The sequence below is a fragment of the Haliotis asinina genome, chromosome 9 (genome assembly GCF_037392515.1).
Source record: "Haliotis asinina isolate JCU_RB_2024 chromosome 9, JCU_Hal_asi_v2, whole genome shotgun sequence".
Classification (NCBI taxonomy): domain Eukaryota; kingdom Metazoa; phylum Mollusca; class Gastropoda; order Lepetellida; family Haliotidae; genus Haliotis; species Haliotis asinina.
Genome location: NC_090288.1, coordinates 35,055,722 through 35,073,639, shown reverse-complemented (window position 1 = coordinate 35,073,639; position 17,918 = coordinate 35,055,722). Strand labels below are relative to the sequence as shown.

Sequence of the window (17,918 nt, the reverse complement as noted above, 5' to 3'; positions counted from 1 at the left end):
TCAGACTCGCATGTGACAATATCAGACTCTCATGTCACAATATCAGACTCGCATGTGACAATATCAGTCTCTCATGTCACAGTATCCGACTCTCATGTGACAATATCCAAATTTCATGCTTTCAAATGACAATATCTGACTACCATTTGAATGTATGATCATCTGTTGATCAGCTTTGATCCTAAGTTGAATAAAATTCTGAAATTTAAATGTTCAGTTTACAAGGTAGAATGATGAGGATTCGCCATCTCAAGTTGACTTACTTGTTTCTTTTAAGTGAAATTCTTCAGTATTTGTCCTCTGCTAATATGGCTCTGAATTCTATTTAGAGTTTGTTTATTTGCAACATGCACTAACACCAAATGCTATTGATATTACAGAGAGGATGCATCTGCCATCCAGAAAACAGCAGAGGGAGTTCTCAGTGCTTTGGATGGCGCTAAGAAAGCACAAGAGGAAGCTGAAGCGGCCATCATCACTGCTGAGGACAACATCCGTGACGCGGAGGCAGATCTGGCCATGGTAGGAAGCTTTGTGGATAAAAGGATATTCTGTGTTTGCGGTAGGAAAAAGAGCCTACCATTCCTAAAATGCATAGCTCCAAGAATCTTGTGTATGTAAGCATTGCAGGTGTATGGCAGAGCTGGAAAAGGGCGAGGTCTCTTAGGGTGTGCAGGGTCCCCCATAAATTTTAAAATTCAGAATATCATTTCCTTGCATTTGAGTGCATGTTGACATCATTCACATCATTCAAATCAAATTAGCTGAAATATACTTTACTTTACCTTTTGGTTTCTTTGGGCAAAATGTGTTTTTCGGTTACTTTTCCTAGAACACAAAATGCTTTGCATGCAGAACATGCAGATAGAAAATGTTGTGCTTGTTAGGTCGTAATGCGGAAGACCTGGGTTCTATTCCCCACATGGGTAGTTTGTGTGAAACCCATTTCTGGTGTCCCCAGGCAAGATATTACTCTAATACTACCAAAGGCATCTTAAAACTAAACTTACTCACTTCAGCCAGTAGCCAATCTCTGGTTTTACTGAAAACCAACACCATTGCTGGGCCTAGATTTTCAGAGCTCTCTTAAAGCTAAGATAGTCGTAAGTTAATGTTAATGTATGTCAATTATCACTGTCTTAGCACTAAGAGAGCTTTGTAAATCTAGGCCCAGATCTGCCCAGTTTCAACCTTATCAGTAAAGAAAGGAGCTTTGTGTGAAATAGGGACAGTAGGGTAGCCTAGTGGTTTAAGTGCTTGCTTGTCACACTGAAAGTCCAATTCAATTCCCAATATGGGTACAGTGTGTGAATCCCTTTTCTGGTGTCCCCGCCATGATATTGCTGGGATATTGCTAAAAGCAGTGTGAAACCATGCTCACTCACTCATTGTAAGAAATAATGTTGTGTTTTCTAGATTGAGTCGGAAACAACGTCAGCAACAGATACATCCAACAGGAGTAAGGTTATCTTGGACAGACTCAAGGCACGTCTGAGTGATCTCCGTAAGAAGTACAACCAGAACAAGTTTGAAGTAGAAGAAGCAGAGAGGGCCTCCAGAGACGCCACAGATCTTGCCAACCAGGCAGAGAGGGTATGTATTCGGAGGCATGCTGGAACAAAGTCTTTGTAGCCATGGTTACACAGGATTTTTGCATCAGGTTCCACGGTGTGTGCTCAGCGTATTCAGAAACTGTGGTAACACATTGTTTTTGTATGAGTTATTTGTAGTGTACACTCAGTAACCATGACATGTAATTTGTGTATGAGGTACGACAGTATAGACTCAGTAAACATGGTTGCACGGCATTGTTGCATCAGATTCCACAGGATGCACCCAGTAACCATGGCAGCGCAGCATTGTTGCATCAGTTTCCACAGGATACACTCAGTAAGCATGGTAACACAGCATTGTTGCATCGGTTTCCACAGTGTACACTTAGTAACCATGGTAACACAGCGTTGTTGCATCAGTTTCCACAGTATACACTCAGTAACCATGGTAACAGAGCATTGCTGCACAGGGTGCCACAATATAGTGTCAGTAAGATATATATGTTATCATAAGAAACCTCTGTCCAGATGTCCTCTGTGAGCTTGTAAATAACTGTATTGGCATTGTTTCAGGTTGCAAATGCCCTTGACAACAAATATCAAAGTGCAGCTGGTCGCTTGAACAATAAGTACAACATGACATCTGATGCACATGAGCGTGCAATGCGGCTGAAGAAGAGAGCAGATGAACTGGCTGCTGGCACACAGGAGAAATATCAGAACTTGCAGCGTAAGTCAAACAAATGTCTCACATAAAGCACAAGGGGCAGTAGGATAGCCTAGTGGGTAAAATGTTTGCTCGTTACTGCAAAGACCCGGCTTTTCTTCCCCATTTCTGGTGTGCTCAGCTGTGATAATGCTGGAATATTCTGAAAAGCGGTGCAAAACCATGTTCAATTGCTCACTATTAATTCAATTGGGTTATCTTTGCCAAATGACTGCAAAACTTTCATGGTTTGTGTTTTGAAGAGAATGCCTGATCAATGGAATATTGTTGAAAGATTCACAAAACATAACAAAGCTGTCGTGCTCGCTCAATCACTCATGAAGCATGTTTTGTGGTACAAATCTGATAAATCATAATGGTGTGTGTTTTAACAGAGTTTGAAAGTAGTTGTCTTTAAGCTGATGTTAGAACTAATTCGTCTGGCCAAATGCCCCAATATCTGAAGGGTATTAGGATCTGAGGAATTTTGATCAGTGCATTTACACTTCATGATTAAGACAATGATAGAAATAGCTTCATTGTACATCCTCTGAGCCACTTTGAGAACATTTAGTTAGATATGAAATATAGTCCCTGTCTATAAGATCTGACTTCTCTACACCACTTGACTTAAGAAACAAGGTAGTTCTATAATGCAAGAAACAGTGGAATAGCCCAGTGGTTGAAGCATTCACTTGTCACGCGGAAGACACATTATCCCGTATTTCTGCCGTCCCCCTCCATGATATTGCTTGAATAACGTTGAAAGCACAGTAAAACAAAACTTGCTCTCTTTTTTTGTTTTCAGGAATGCAGACAGATTTTGAGGAAAATAACAAGACCCTGAATGAGCTGTCAGACATGATTGACGAGCTGAACAGACGGATGCAGGAGTACTTGGACAAAATACAAGAGAAATCAAAATATTATCGTAACTGTTAATTGTATCATTTACCAATCTGTGTCACTCAGTTTCTCGTAAGTCATGCTTGTTTCTCAATAGCTGACCAACAGGGTGTTATCTGTCAAAGTAAATTCACCCTTAAGGAACAATACAAGGATGCGATTGTCTTCATCAGGCTTCCAATGTTTAAACCCTGGAGAACCATCGTCCTTACTTGTCAACAGAACTGATTGCGTCAGTATGGGATGATCTTGATTCCAGTGATGGAAGAAAGAGTTACCTCCCTTCCACCCCTAGTGTAGACTAGATTTCCTGCATGCAGTCGTCCGCTGGTCTCTGTACTTTATTTAATGTTTGACATCATGTGATTTTACTCCATTTTATATCTTTGTATGTGAAATTGTATTTTTGTATTGTATATACCTACCCAGTCCTGTAGACATGTCTGTTTTTAATCAGTTTTGATAATGGCAATTTTCGTTCGTGATTTTGTCAAAGTTAATCACTTGACCATGAATGTTTGCCAGTTGATGTAAACTTGTTTTTTAAAAATGATCTGATATTTTAGATAATCTTTTCAATGTTAATGGTAGATATATTTTGATATAATCATTATTTCATAAGAAAAAGTACCAAAAACATTCATGATTCAATCACTTTGCTCAGCTTTGACAATGATCTGTTGATATTCATTAGCAAATATCATTCAGTCGTTAAGAAATAGTACCTATATCCTTCCCTTCCAGCTGGATTATCAACCTTGCTTTACCTAAAGTTTACCTGTGTAAGGATTCTGCTTCGAGGACAAGTGCAGGTGTCTGAGATCGTGTTTTCACCAGTCAATTTTGGAATATTAAATGTTGGTATATTCTCCCTTTTTGCCCGTAACTTAGTCACTGTTATTTTCATATCTGGAGAGATGACAAAACTATTTTGATGTTGCATCATATAATAATTAAGAGATAGTGGTATCTGCCCTCACAAGGGAAATAGCCAAGGTTTGTCTGTCAAGGCAAGGGAGGTAATCCAGCTGGTAACAAAACTGGTAACAAAGGTGCTGTGTGAACCAATACTCTGTACAGCGTGTATATTTATGCCATGTAGAATACACTAGACCAGTAGGCATTTCACTTATATAAAGGTAGAAAACAATATTCATGCTGAAGTCTGCTAATTTCCCCATGTCAGGCTCCTAGCAATCTGTTGTCAGTTAGCGATTCATATATGCATTTTAGGGCATTGGTTCTTGTATTGTGTGTGTAAGATCTGAGGTTTCAATTTGATTTTCAAAGATATTATGCCAAACAATATTAACAACTGATACAAAATCTTGGACGGGATAAGTTCCTGGTAATATTTTATCAATCAAACAAATACAAGTAGTACTATACCATCATCCTCTACAGCAGTTTAGTGCCTATAAGTTGCCAAAGTGCCAGAACACTTTCAAAATAATGAGCAGTATGTAATTCTAATCCTGTTTTGATATCATTTTGAAAAATGTATTTTGGCATTGAGGATCAGGACTTAGTTTTATGTCATATTTCAATATCAGTCATGAGCATTGGCTTGTCATGTTCATTTGCTAGTTGTCTCAGTTATTACATGCATAATTCCCACACTATTCAGGTAGACCAGTCACCTCCCTGCCAGGGGAGACAACTGCTCAACTGCATCTAACTAATGACATTTAGTGATGAAAAGTAGAATATCCAAAGCAGACTTACACCATTTTGTAATTTTTATATCACAAGTCAATAAACTTCTATTTCTGATATTTTATTGGTTGTTGTGATAATATGAAAGTTTGTTATTTAGCACTCAGCAATATTCCGGCTATAGGGCGGCAGTCTAAATAATCAAGTCTAGACCAGACAAACCAGTGATCACCAGCATGGACATCAGTCTACGCAATTTTGAGTATGACCACTCGATCCTGTTACTCAACTCCCACAACTAGCATGGGTTGCTGAAAAACCAGATCTTTATTGGCCAACTATTTGAAAACATTTACAGGAAACATCTGTGCATGAGAACAAAGTTAATCATCGTTTATAGAATTTGCATTCGTTTTTCAGATTGCATTGCTCTTAACTGCAGGATTATACAACTTACTATTATTCCACAAAGCTAGCATGTGTCTCCCTTAATGCAAAGTGAGCTACGAGATCTCACAGAATCAGAGAACCAAAAACGTCTAAGATTTAATATTTTTTATTCACTCTTGCATCGTAATGCTAGATGATTCCTCATAAATATTCACACTGTACATTGTGTCAATATGGCTAAGTATCATGTTCCCCTTCAAGTGGCACACATTCTCAAGATGACCAAACTCATGACCCCATTACAATCAAAGCCATGAAGTAGATTAACAACAAAATATTTTTGAAGATCAAGACATGGAATAAACAGTTTCCAGCCTGGAAAAAAAACCAACTGCATTATCAATATGTATCTATTGTGTGTTCAGTAAACAGATCTTCTAGATGTCCAAGTTCTCATTCTAAAGTGCAGCCATCATCACTGGGTAATTCCCAGCTTACGCTTCAGTGACTCAGGCATCTCTGGTGGTGGGGGGCGTGGCAAGCGGAAGTACACCTTGACTGAGTCGTAGATGAACCACTGCAGGGCTGTCAGTGTGCCGATCATGATGATTCTGGGGAACAGGCCCTTCCACATACCTGACAAAATAGTATTGATAAGAGTTCATGTACCCGGAGTGAAAGAGTGCGTTTAGTTTTACACCATGCTCAGCAATATTCCAGCTATATGGAGTCTGTAAATAATTGAGTGGACCAGACAATCAAGTGATCGACAGCATGGGCATCAATCTGCACAACTGGGAACCGATGACAGAGGTCAAACGAGCTGGAGAGCCTGACCATTAGCCAGCTCTTAAGACAAGCATAAGCTGCTGAAGATCAATATTCCACCCCAGACACATCAGGAAAATATCTGATAAACACAGTGATCCATGCTTTTCAATGATGTTTGCCTGTTAACTGTTACAGAAATGCAATTACCAGCTCACCAACCACTTCACCATCACTGAGTTGGTGGCTGCAAACGTTTTAAAAGATGGGTTTGACTATTATAATTTTATCAGCATTTAGAGATTTGTTTTGTCTTCAAATGTCAAATGCATGTTTTTGTCCAGGTGAACAAATTTTAACGTACTACGGATATCCAACTTCTTCAATATTAATGTAAGCAATGTTTCAGCACTGCTAACACTGTTATATCCCCTTCTTCAACCAACTTCTAATTGCTACTCAAAGAAGGTATTCTCCAGATATTTGAAATCTCGACGTACTAACAATGAAATAGCTGATAGTGTCCGAAGTGACAGCCCTATCATGGCACAGACAGACATGACTGTCTGCCTAGTCCAGATCTAAAGTCTGTCATGTCAGGTATACTAATCTAGCACACCAATGACTCAAGCACTCTCGACTGAACAACACAAGGTTGCTGGGTCCGATACTACACATGAGCCTGTAGCACACTGCCCCGAGAGTGGATCTAAGGAGTGTGCAAATTTAGCTTTGTCTCAGAATTATTTTCCTATTTTGTTTCGAATTTTTAATTAATCTGTACGTACAAGTCAAACATAACTGTACTTGCCACAAGCAAAAAAATCACTGATGATTGTGAATATAATAGATCATTACACACAAATGATAAGTAATGGGCGTATAAACCAAAATTACACAACTTACTACACCTTGCTCTCTGAATATAGTGTTATACAGGATGAAGTCAATACAAGTATATACATAGTTGTACTGCCCACTAGCAAAACATCACCAACGAGAGTGAATAAAATAGATCATTACACACATAAATGATAAGTAATGGGCATGTCAACCATAACGATACAAGTTCCTTTGATTAAGCCTGACAACACAAGCATGTAGCACACTGTACCCTCAATGATCTAAGAAGCGTATCACTTCAGCATGTACACTGAATATAACACATTTTAATGTTCAAAATTTCAACAAAGCTGTATCTGAGAATCAACAGTCACGTCATAAGACCATAAGCAGCAATAGCAGATTGTGAATATTATATAAACAAGTAAAGAATATTTTACCTTGACCACCAATGCGTTTTGGCAGCATGAGTAATAATCCTTGATTGCCTAGCAACAACCCAATCAAAAAGCAACACCATATCCACTCAACCGTCAGTTCTTACAACTGAAGTACTGTAAACCTATTCTGCCTAATCCCTTACCTCCTAATCCAAGTTTCTTTGCAGCATCAACAAAGTTGCTCCCTGCATCCTGATTGAGCTTGGACACGATTGTGTCAGCAGGGTGGGAAACGATGGCACAGAAGACACCAGCTGAAAAATGAGATATAACACTACAACGGGAGAAAATAACGACATCTATCTAACTTTACTATCCCTTCATAATCAAGTTATTCAATTTCCCAAGACTCCTTGTGATCCTGAAACATCAAGTGTATGTACATTCAGTGTACTGCATGGAATTTAACAGAGCACCAGTAATCTTGTGTTTAGTTTCATACATGCACCACAACATTGCTACTCTTGTGTAAACAGGTCCATTAACAAAAATAAAACAATGCATTTCCAGATAAATACATCTACAAATGATTCCAAGATTCCATCGCTGTGGTGCTTATCTGCTACATTATTTCCTACATATTGTGCATATTTTTTATCTGTATATATGTCGATACAGCCACTATCTTGAGCCCTGATTTCCAATTTGGAAAAGTGCTACAGTTAACTAAAGTGATAACTACCTCCTTAGGGCTACATTATACACATTTCACACAGTAATACAGCCAGAGGACTGGACAAGAAATAAAGAAAGCTATCTGTCAGTTTGTAACAAGTTTTCTTCACCATAAACATAGTTCACTGTATTTAAAATCAAAAGTAGCTCACCAATATAACCAGCAGCAAATGTCACAACAAGCTGTTCAGCTTTGGAACATTCAGCTCTTGGCTTAGGAACAACGTATTTGTACAAAGCTTCTACTGTACGCTCGAAGCAGGCAAACTTCATCATGGTGTATGGGATCTGTCGGGCCCACAGTGGCACAAGACCTTTGTAGAGCCTGAAAAAAAGAGTGAACACTGTCATAACAAAACCATCTACATTAAACAAACAAAATTTTTAAAAAAAATAAGAAAAGAGATAAGTTCAAACAACACAAAGATTTGTGATGTGTCCTAAAACAGTACTGAACACCTTCAATCTATTATGGTAGCAAGGCAACTCGAGAGAACTGTCGAGATCTATGCTTCATTCACCTCTGAGCAGCTGTCGCCTCGCTATTCAAACACCTGTGTGTCACAGTCAAGCCTATGTACACACACACTCACTGATACACGTCTCGATGTTCACTTAAAACAAACTCAGATGGTAGCCAAGCGAAGATTGACAAGACCTGCGTTTATTATTGTTGTTACGACAGTGGAGTGAATTTAGAGGATATAAGAGTGCCCATGTCATACTATGTTTACTACATGAGTGCCTAATTGTTGGTATTTAGGCATGAGTGTCATAAATATAGTAGGTTATGGGCACGAATGTAATATTCTGTATATTACTGAAGTCGTCAAACTGGGGAAAATAAACCCAAATATACTTTCAAACTCGGGCTGGTTACCCGATGTCTCCACATGTACAACGCAATGTCACAGAAGAACCGTGACGTCATGGCATTTTTCATAACGTCACATTACCATAAAGTGATATTTTGCCCTAGGGCATTGTACAAAAAAATATGAACCTTGATATGTTCACTTGTCAACTTACATGCTTACATGGACCAACTACACCCATGAATGACCATGCACATTAGGACAGTAGTCGTGTTAATTTTCATTGTAGTTGTATACAATTCCTGGAAAATTCTAAATGAACTTACTACACTGTAACATTGTTAGGTATATTCCTTTTTCTAAACTGCAAAAAGTGTCTCAAAAGGTGCTCTTTTCATGACAATACAAATGAGTTCACTGCATGACAATAACATTGGTGAAGCAAAACAACTGGACAGTTCAGATCATCATACATATTTACCCATCTGCTGATTATTTCCAAACAAAGATACATAAGGCTTACAAATGACACAAACTGCTCGGACATTTTCTCTCACATTTTCATCACTCACTTCTATTGAAAGAAGACAGAAATAAAAAAACTTTGTGACAATAACAGATTTCAGTAACTGTTTTGATTAAGAAATGAATTCCCTCGCATCTTAATGACTGAACACTCAATCCCAATCCTTACCCAGTAGCACCTTCTTCCCGGAGAATACGTGGGAAACCTTCTCTCAGTGTGTTGCTCCATCCTGGCTGAGTCTGAATCCTGACCTTCACTGCTTCCATGGGGCAGAGAGCAATGTCAGCAAAGAATTCCGCCGATGCACTAGCAGCCAGATACAAGGAAGTACGCCACAAGTAGGTATTTTCCTGCAAGATGAAAACATCCCCAGGATGAAACAAGCAAAGCAGTAGAATACTTCAAGTCTGATGTTCATTTTCAAAGCTTTCCCTCAACATACTGTACTTTGGAAGACATTTACTCCATCAGTGGAGCATATCAATGCATTGAATGGACTTCTTAAATTCATAATATTCATAAGGGATGGTTTACTAAGAAAAGGAACAAATTCACACATATCAACCTAGCTTGCTTCTTTTACTTTACAGAAGCTATTCTTGAAGGCAATTAACAGTAATAATACATGCAACTGATTACCTCTCCCAAGAGTCCGGCGTAGAATATTTTGAAAACTTCATAAAAGCCAAATTTGCAGAGTCCTTGCATGGAATATCCTATAAATGTTGGTGCCCATCCTTTTCCAAGGGCCCTCATTCCTCCTTCTGCCATTGTGACACGGAATCCTTTGAAGATGCTTCCATATTTCTCTGGGTCCACCTGAATTCTGCATTTCACCAAGTCCAGTGGCACAACAGCTGTATGTGTGATACCACAGCTCAAGATGCCTCCAAACCCACAAAGGGCATAGTACTTGCTTGAGCCAAACTCACAGCTGGTTTCCTCTGAAAATTTTTTAGACAATTCTGTCAGTATTTGCTAGAACTGCACAAGCTTTTTAACAGTCTAAGTAAACTTGTCCTCAGTACTTTTCATTAAACTCAACTACTGAGTCGAACAAAACCTTATGGGAGGTTGTGTCAGGTAACCTTTGAGATTGACCAATGAGAACACAGCTTACCAAATGTCGAAAGTGCACATGCACACATACCTTTTGAACTTTTTATCTTGAAAAGGTTCGTAAACGAACGATTCCAAATGCTATTTAGAATATGCTCACTTCCAGGTGATGCACACAGCGTACGTACAACCATGACAATGGCAAGTAAACAGCCGTTGAAAATAGTGGTTTGGGCAATATTCAAGGATGCTATCTTGTGGAAATACCAGCTAATGGTAACCATGTCAAAAGAAAACCCAAAGCGTATATACTGCAGGTCAAATAATTGTGTTATATGCGGATGTTTGCTTGTGGAGATATCGGAGTCATTGATGTGAATATTTTGAAAGTCCCTCCGATCCCTAAATAGTAGCTGTTGTCTGACTGGTTAAATCTGTTTAACCATCTCACGTTTGATTGCGCAGTCATTGGACCCTCAAAGGTTACCTGACGTGAACTCAGAGATGGAGTGTAACGAAATACACTGAGACTAAGTTTACTTACACTGAGCTTTTCAAATGATATGTTTAGCGATATTTTTTCTGAGAACCAGCATATTGGGTAAAGAAATAAGTTTTGTGATTATGTTTATGGTTTAAATTAAAAATACTATCATTCAGAACAAAATTTCCCATTGTTATTCAATGACAAAAACAGCAAAGTGTATACCTATTAATTGTATACAATACTATGTAAAATAATTGTGAGATTACATCACAAAGTCTGACCCTTGTGATAGCTTTCAACAACAAATGTCCGTAGTGAAACAATCCAAACAGGCATCCAAACAGGAATATTTAAAGTGTACAATATCAATTAACTTTTATTTGTTGGTACTGGAATAACACATATCTAAGAATTTCTCATTTTTGTAGGTTATAAATTTTTACATATGTGTCTGTAAAATCATAAACGAATGTTACTTACTCTCCTTTACTTCAACAAACATCAGGATTCAAAATCATAGAAAACTGGCAAAAATTTTTCTAGAGCACCACTAGTTCAGCTAGCTAAACTTCGTGTTCCTGCCAAGGCATACACCGACGTTTAGCGTCCCCAACCCTATTTTATGAGGAGCACTTTCCCGGTGATTTTTACTGGCAAGGTTTTTGACTGCAGAATATTTAAGATGCTGCAACATTCCAAGTCGGTTTGCACAGTGTTTAAATGTACACAGCATATAAAAGTTCCTTAGAGAATCATGGTTGCAACTGTTTACAAACTCAACAGACTTCCTAAGTTCATGTACTTTTCAACTTAAAGCTATATTAACTACTTTTCCACAGATAAATTAAATTTAAACTGAGAAGTTGTCTATTATTTATGCTATAAAGTTTTCCATGTTGTAATTAATAACATCTTCATTGGGACAGATTGGTCTACAACAATCATACATAATTTATATGACTAAGAATGTAAGGTATGTTTGAGCTGCGAAGTTCAGGGTATGAACATTGTTAACACTGAGAAGTGACTATGGCTGAAAGAAAATACTATATATAAAATCTATGATTAATCTTTGTGCAAGTGGAGGCCTTTTGTTTTTGTTGCTCTTACATGCAATAACCTTATTAAACGATAAGGCATTGCCCTTTAGATGGCATAAAAAACATGCCTTTTGCTCAGTAGGATTAAGTGATACAACAGGTTATGTTGGCCTGGATAGCCAAAAGGAACTGCATTGGTATCCAAAGTTATTTCTATATTAATGTGGGCATCCAGACTCTCCCAAAATTGTTTTACATATTCACATTCACAAGTGTTCCTGGTCAGTTTTACATACAGAGCACATATCATCGTTGATTTGATTTAAACATTATTTATTCATTAAGAAAAGGATTGGGCACAAGTTATCCAACTTAGAAAAGCCCTCTCCCGATAATTGCAAATTCATCTTACAACATACGCAAGAGACAGAGGATAGGACATGTACAACAGATGTTAAATAAGAAAGCGTTTTGTTTGAAAGGTACAGATATGTACACATTTGAAAACATTCTAATTCTCAGTAATTAAGTGACCTGCATTGCCATGTAAAATGAGATTAATATCAATATCATCATTTGTTAGGTTCATAACCATTAATTCTTTCTAAGTATAGATGTGGAGTAGAAATTTAAGTGGAATTGTATAGCTTTAATATCTTTCGTACAACACCAGTGCTGGACAAATTAATTGCCATTTGGAGAGGTCAGATTAAAGCTTTCCAATCACTTCTCACACACCATGAATAGGTTGTGTTATTCAATCATGTGGATGGTATGTCTGTGGAATTATTCTTTCTCAAGAAGTTTTGAAATTTACTTTCATTACATGAGGACTGAATTGTCTTTTAAAAGAGTGTGCACTGTGAAAACCGACTTGGAATGTATCAACATCTTAAATATTCTGAAAACGTTACAGGTAAGAAGAGAAAGTATACGTACCAAAAACACTTCGTCAAAACAGTAAGAACAAAATTAAGTCAATGTGTAAAAAGGGATGGAAAACGTTGGTGAGACAGTAGGATGTTGTTTTAACAGTATGAAATAATATCTTTACACAGTCAAAAAGGAAAATATAAAATGCAAACATTGGTAATTTGTTATTATATATTTATTAATCATCAAAAGGGACATTAATATTTCAACTTAGCCCATTTGAAGCATGTACAAAATCGACTCCCGTCCGATACCAAACCGGTTCGTGCATTTATTGTTAGTATTCAAAACCTGCTTTCTTTCGTTTGCCTGTCGATCCCAGTTTTAACAAACCCAACTGGTACACACGACCTTGTGACGTCACTAGGCAAAATGGCTGCATCCGACTGAGGAAAATACGGGGAGGGGATGAATATAATGGTGTTGAATTTAAAATAAATTTTTTCAAGGTAAGACAGCAATCGGATTTTGTACCTAAAGGATAAATCTTTCGATCCGTGTACAAATATACATGTGATGCTTCGTTTTTCAGTGTTTCTGCAGTCAAAAACCTTCCCAGTATAAATTGCCAGGGTTGGGGACGCTAAACGTCTGTGTATGCCTTGGCAGGAACACGACGTTTAGCTAGCTGAACTTGAGCACCACCATCATTCCCATTAGTTAGATGACGAAGAACAAATGCAGACTGATGAAATTTGTAATGCTTAACATTCTGGTGATATTCCTTTGACATCAAACTCGCTAGGATTATTCAAATAGCTTAACTAAGTTGATATGGTTTAAAGGGGCACTGATGCGGAGCGAATAATGTTTCTCACCTAGGGTCTAATTACGAAACCAAACCGCAAATTGGTCAGCGCCTGCTCCTTCGACCATGACGGACAAAGGAACTGGGCTCCTGTCCATATTAGCAGAATTTCTTCACCTAAACAGTCAGGAGGCCGGATGCCCATCATATGCCATTTGTTTAAAAATATCCATGGTATCCCTTGTCTGATCGTAACCAAATATCCCAGCAGTGTAGTTCTTTTCGGATGCTTGGATGGTATAGTTACGTATACTGATCCAATTTGATCCTATTTCTGTGTTTTTAACCTCGATATTTAATCATGTTACATGAAAATATGATGTCTACAGGCACATAGCAAGCCATTTGTTTTAGTACGGAAGATTGCAAAGCTTTATATATAGGTAGTTTTGAGTGTTGGTTCAGCTGTGATAGCAAGTATCATACGTAAATTTTGGTAGCTATGGTAGCTACAATGGTTTATTATTTATGCTAATAAAAACACACAGTTGATTTATTTGAATTCGTAAACAAAAAACGATGACTTTGCCTTTGGTAGAGAAATCTGAAAATTTTCTTACGTATAAAAAACCCCTTATTTCACCTATTTACCCAAGTACACAGCAAATGCCTGTGTGTATTCCTTATGTAACGAAATTCTGTTGGTATCCTCAAAACAGTTTCGTCCCACAAGTATTTTCAGGCTGCGTGCGACACAGAGATTACATCTTCCTTGCTGTAACTCGCGTTTGGTGGTGTAAACCTACACCTGTTATTTGTCATCATTCTCTGGATTGTCAATTAGTGAATTTATAACAGGTGTAATTAGTAGTAACACCACTTCGGTTACACAACAAAGGTTCAAATTTGGCATTTCTCCTGTCTGGAGTAAATACTCAGCATTATAAATTAAGGTCTGTAATGGCAAATGTATTTGCATGTTATGTAATATGTGCATGTAAGTGATGCAAGAGGGTTTATCAGCTGAGTTACAAAAACAAACATGGATCAAAGGATTAACCGATAACACATTGATTGATTAATTACTTGTATCTTCTAGCGGATTTGTCAAAAGGCAGTGTGTGTAGATGACTACACCCTGTCGTAAAGAGTGAGTGCAAAAACAACATCCTCCCTTCAAAGAATTAACCACCCTTGCATTGATAGATTGATTGCTCATTATTGGTTAACTAAATTACTTAGAATAGTGGACATCATACAATTAGTTGCCAGGTGTGCTATCTTGGGAGACCAATGAGAGGTTTATCTGGTTTTCACCATCGAAAGATGTGAAACAATGTGTTACTTTTTCGCAAACTAGACAGTTGTAAGACACGCACACAGAGCAGGATTATTTACCAGCTGCAGATGAATGGAATACGATTTCTTTAACGTGGATATTGATGGATACATTCCTGAACAAGGTAGTAGCCTGACATTATTGCTATAAAATTAGTCTGTTTTACATTCATTATTTGCATTATGTTTTAATTTGTTTGTTGTAGCATTCAGCAGAATCTGTATGACAGAAAACACACACTAGATTGCGTATGTGTGTGAAATAGGATCCACATTGGCAATCTATACAATGTATAAATGTTGCTTTTGTGTTAGAAATTTACTATGAGTATAAGCAGATCGTGTGTTCTTTTATTAATTTTCAGAATCATTCAAGTATGACAATAAACTAATTAGGTTTATCAGACAAAATATAGAGACGTACATTGGCTTCTTTATTTTTCTGTCCTAATAGTTTTTTACCATTTCTACCACTGGCAGATGATTAACCTTCAAAGTGTTTCATTTGTTTTCATAATACATTTGTAATGAAGTAAAAATAACTTCACCTAAGTTGATCTGTCTATAACTAAATTATCAATGGCGCTTGAGGTCACGAACCAGTCACGAATTCTGGGATATCATCCGGGTACTCACGAGAGAAAAACAATAACAAAAGTTTACACCAGTCCACGGAAATTGCTCTGCATCAGTGCCCCTTTACTGATTGGAACAATATCATATCCAAGGATGAAACGAGAGACTGACAAATACTGTTATTATAACTTCACCTTGCCATGACAGGTCCTACATACATTCAAGGACAAAGAGGTCTGGGTCAGATGTGAGAGGTGAATAAGTCTGGCTTGCGAAAAGGCATGGTTAGGTCATTGTCACCATAGGCTACAATCTTTCCAATCAAATAAAAAAATCACTTGTCTCCGCCTACATGACAAACCCGGCTCTTGAAAAATGAAAAAATGCGTCTGCAGAGACGACCGTCAGCACACACAGAGAAAATAGATCCTGCAATGGTAGTCATTCATTCCTGTACAAGCTGAGATAACAAGTCAACAATTGTTTCATCTTACTAATTCACGATACAATATTTGACATTGAACTGTCATCAGCTGATCATAAAGACTTAACGAGAATACAAGATAAAACAAGCATATGGCATCATAGGAAAAAACGTTACGAACACTGAATCCTTTCGTTATTAATTTGACATATCATCTTACCGGTACTAGCTGCAGCAATTGTTCGGTCATCGTTGACTTTCAACCCCTCACATTTCGCGTGGAACGGGTTATTGAAAGTGCCGCTCTGAGCGGACGATAGAAAAGATTTGAACATCCTTCCTGAAAAGAAGTCAGCGAAAGTGTATTACAAATACAGCTATCCACTATGTCTTATAAAGAAATTCAAAGGTAATGCAGCACCTGTAAACAAAACTATTTTAAATCTTTGACACGTTTGTCCTTCATACCTACCGAAAATGGCGTGCACGGCGTAGAGAGACCGGGTGGAAGTCACGTGTTTCTAACATTGTGACGTCACATTATTTCATCAATTCTAGAATTACTCCGGTAAATTCTCGCTAAGGCACCAAACATTCTTTCATCCTAAAAAATCATGAAATCTAAAATGCTACGATATAAAGATTTATTCCTAATAAAATGCATTAATCGGGGATAACTTCACGTGATGTACCATGAGAAAATTAAATGTGTGTTTTTCGATTAGAGGAACACATATAAACCGGTTAACTGATAATATGGTCCCATGATTCTTTCAACTTTCAGAGCTAAAAAACTTATGTCCATATCTTCATTTACCCGCAAAACAGTCATGAAAAGCAAAACAAACGACATGCTAGGTTTTGATGGGTTATTCGAGACAGCATATACTTATCAATATAATTGTAAATAAACATGGCTATCCACTGAAATACACGTAATTATGATACTTTCAGTGATATTCATGTACTTAACTAGGGTCAAGGTTTGTTGTAAACTATATACACATTGTAATGGTATTTACTCATTTTACAAACACCATATTAAAGGAAATAGTAAAAATGGCCACATGAAAAAATATTATCCACGAAAATTTCGGTTCAGATGCTTCAGTATCTAAGGAAAGCAAGATTTATTAAGAAGCTGACAACTATAAATCTTGCTTTCCTTAGATATTGGTTCACGTTTCGAAGGGGCAAACGCCTTTGACAGGAGCTGATGAAGGAGCAAGCATACGAAACGTCGTGTTACTCACAAGTTGCCATCCCCAAATCTTGCCTTCCTTATGCACTCCACTTGTAAATGCCCTTCAAATATTTCACTAGTGTGACAGTGACAGATTTTTGTATATTTTAACATGTTGTATATTGATTAGAATTCACGTAAATAAATTCTTCAAAATTCATTACATAGTTTTAGTTATATTATTTATCCTTTTACTCAGCCCTGCCTTATCTATCACTCACAGCCAGTTCACTGAGCATGCTTACCGCATGTTCACCACACAACACAATAACATAAGCCCTTTCCCACTTAGGTCCTTTTGTCTTCATAGCCAGCTTGGGCAATCAGCTAAGCTTTACACCTTTTACACATTACAAGGTTTTTGGTCACTCCACATTCAACCGTCAGTTGTTGATATGACATGTTGATTTGACGGGACATACATTTGGACACAGTCTTTGGATCGCATTCTGAGGTAATTTGGCTATTTTATTTACTTGTTGTTCATGCGATATCATATTTGGACATATCTAGTAGTTGTATAAGTGTTTGCTATTCTCAAACGCATAGTATTGTGTATTTGATGTTCTTATTGGTGTAAATGGCCCAATAAATACTCAGAATCCATTATAATGTAATATTGATAACGTTAACATCATTGATATAAGGCAAGGTGTGTTATAAACAGATGAACACAAGTATAGCTTTGTAACCATGAATGAATGAATGAATGAATGAATGAATGAATGAATGAGATCTTATTCTTGTATTGTTTTATATCAGCTACAGCCAAATTTGTATGTTTGAATACTG

At 37.4% G+C, this 17,918-nt stretch overlaps 2 protein-coding genes and 1 non-coding gene across 3 annotated transcripts in view; 1 reads left to right on the top strand and 2 right to left on the bottom strand.

Annotated features, from left to right (window-relative positions):
* The window catches only part of LOC137295956 (laminin subunit beta-1-like), a 66,760-nt gene extending 61,818 nt beyond the window's left edge, over nucleotides 1–4,942 (top strand). Inside the window, exons 28-31 of the mRNA XM_067827553.1 lie at nucleotides 381–522; nucleotides 1,417–1,593; nucleotides 2,127–2,283; nucleotides 3,068–4,942. Coding sequence (XP_067683654.1) covers nucleotides 381–522; nucleotides 1,417–1,593; nucleotides 2,127–2,283; nucleotides 3,068–3,201 — 610 coding nt within the window. The 3' untranslated portion in view covers nucleotides 3,202–4,942. The remainder of the gene's footprint in view (nucleotides 1–380; nucleotides 523–1,416; nucleotides 1,594–2,126; nucleotides 2,284–3,067) is intronic.
* Nucleotides 4,943–5,361: 419 nt separating this feature from the next.
* LOC137295970 (solute carrier family 25 member 3-like) lies at nucleotides 5,362–16,417 on the bottom strand. Its single transcript, XM_067827583.1, has 7 exons — nucleotides 16,356–16,417; nucleotides 16,104–16,223; nucleotides 9,918–10,222; nucleotides 9,447–9,628; nucleotides 8,090–8,262; nucleotides 7,406–7,516; nucleotides 5,362–5,847 (listed from the first exon to the last, which is right to left on the bottom strand). The coding sequence occupies exons 2-7, from the start codon at nucleotides 16,216–16,218 to the stop codon at nucleotides 5,687–5,689; spliced, it is 1,047 nt and encodes a 348-aa protein (XP_067683684.1). The 5' UTR covers nucleotides 16,219–16,223; nucleotides 16,356–16,417; the 3' UTR covers nucleotides 5,362–5,686.
* On the bottom strand, nucleotides 6,499–6,702 carry LOC137297414 (small nucleolar RNA SNORA53). Its single transcript, XR_010957690.1, has one exon. It is a non-coding gene; the product is annotated as a small nucleolar RNA SNORA53 (small nucleolar RNA).
* Nucleotides 16,418–17,918: the final 1,501 nt, after the last annotated feature.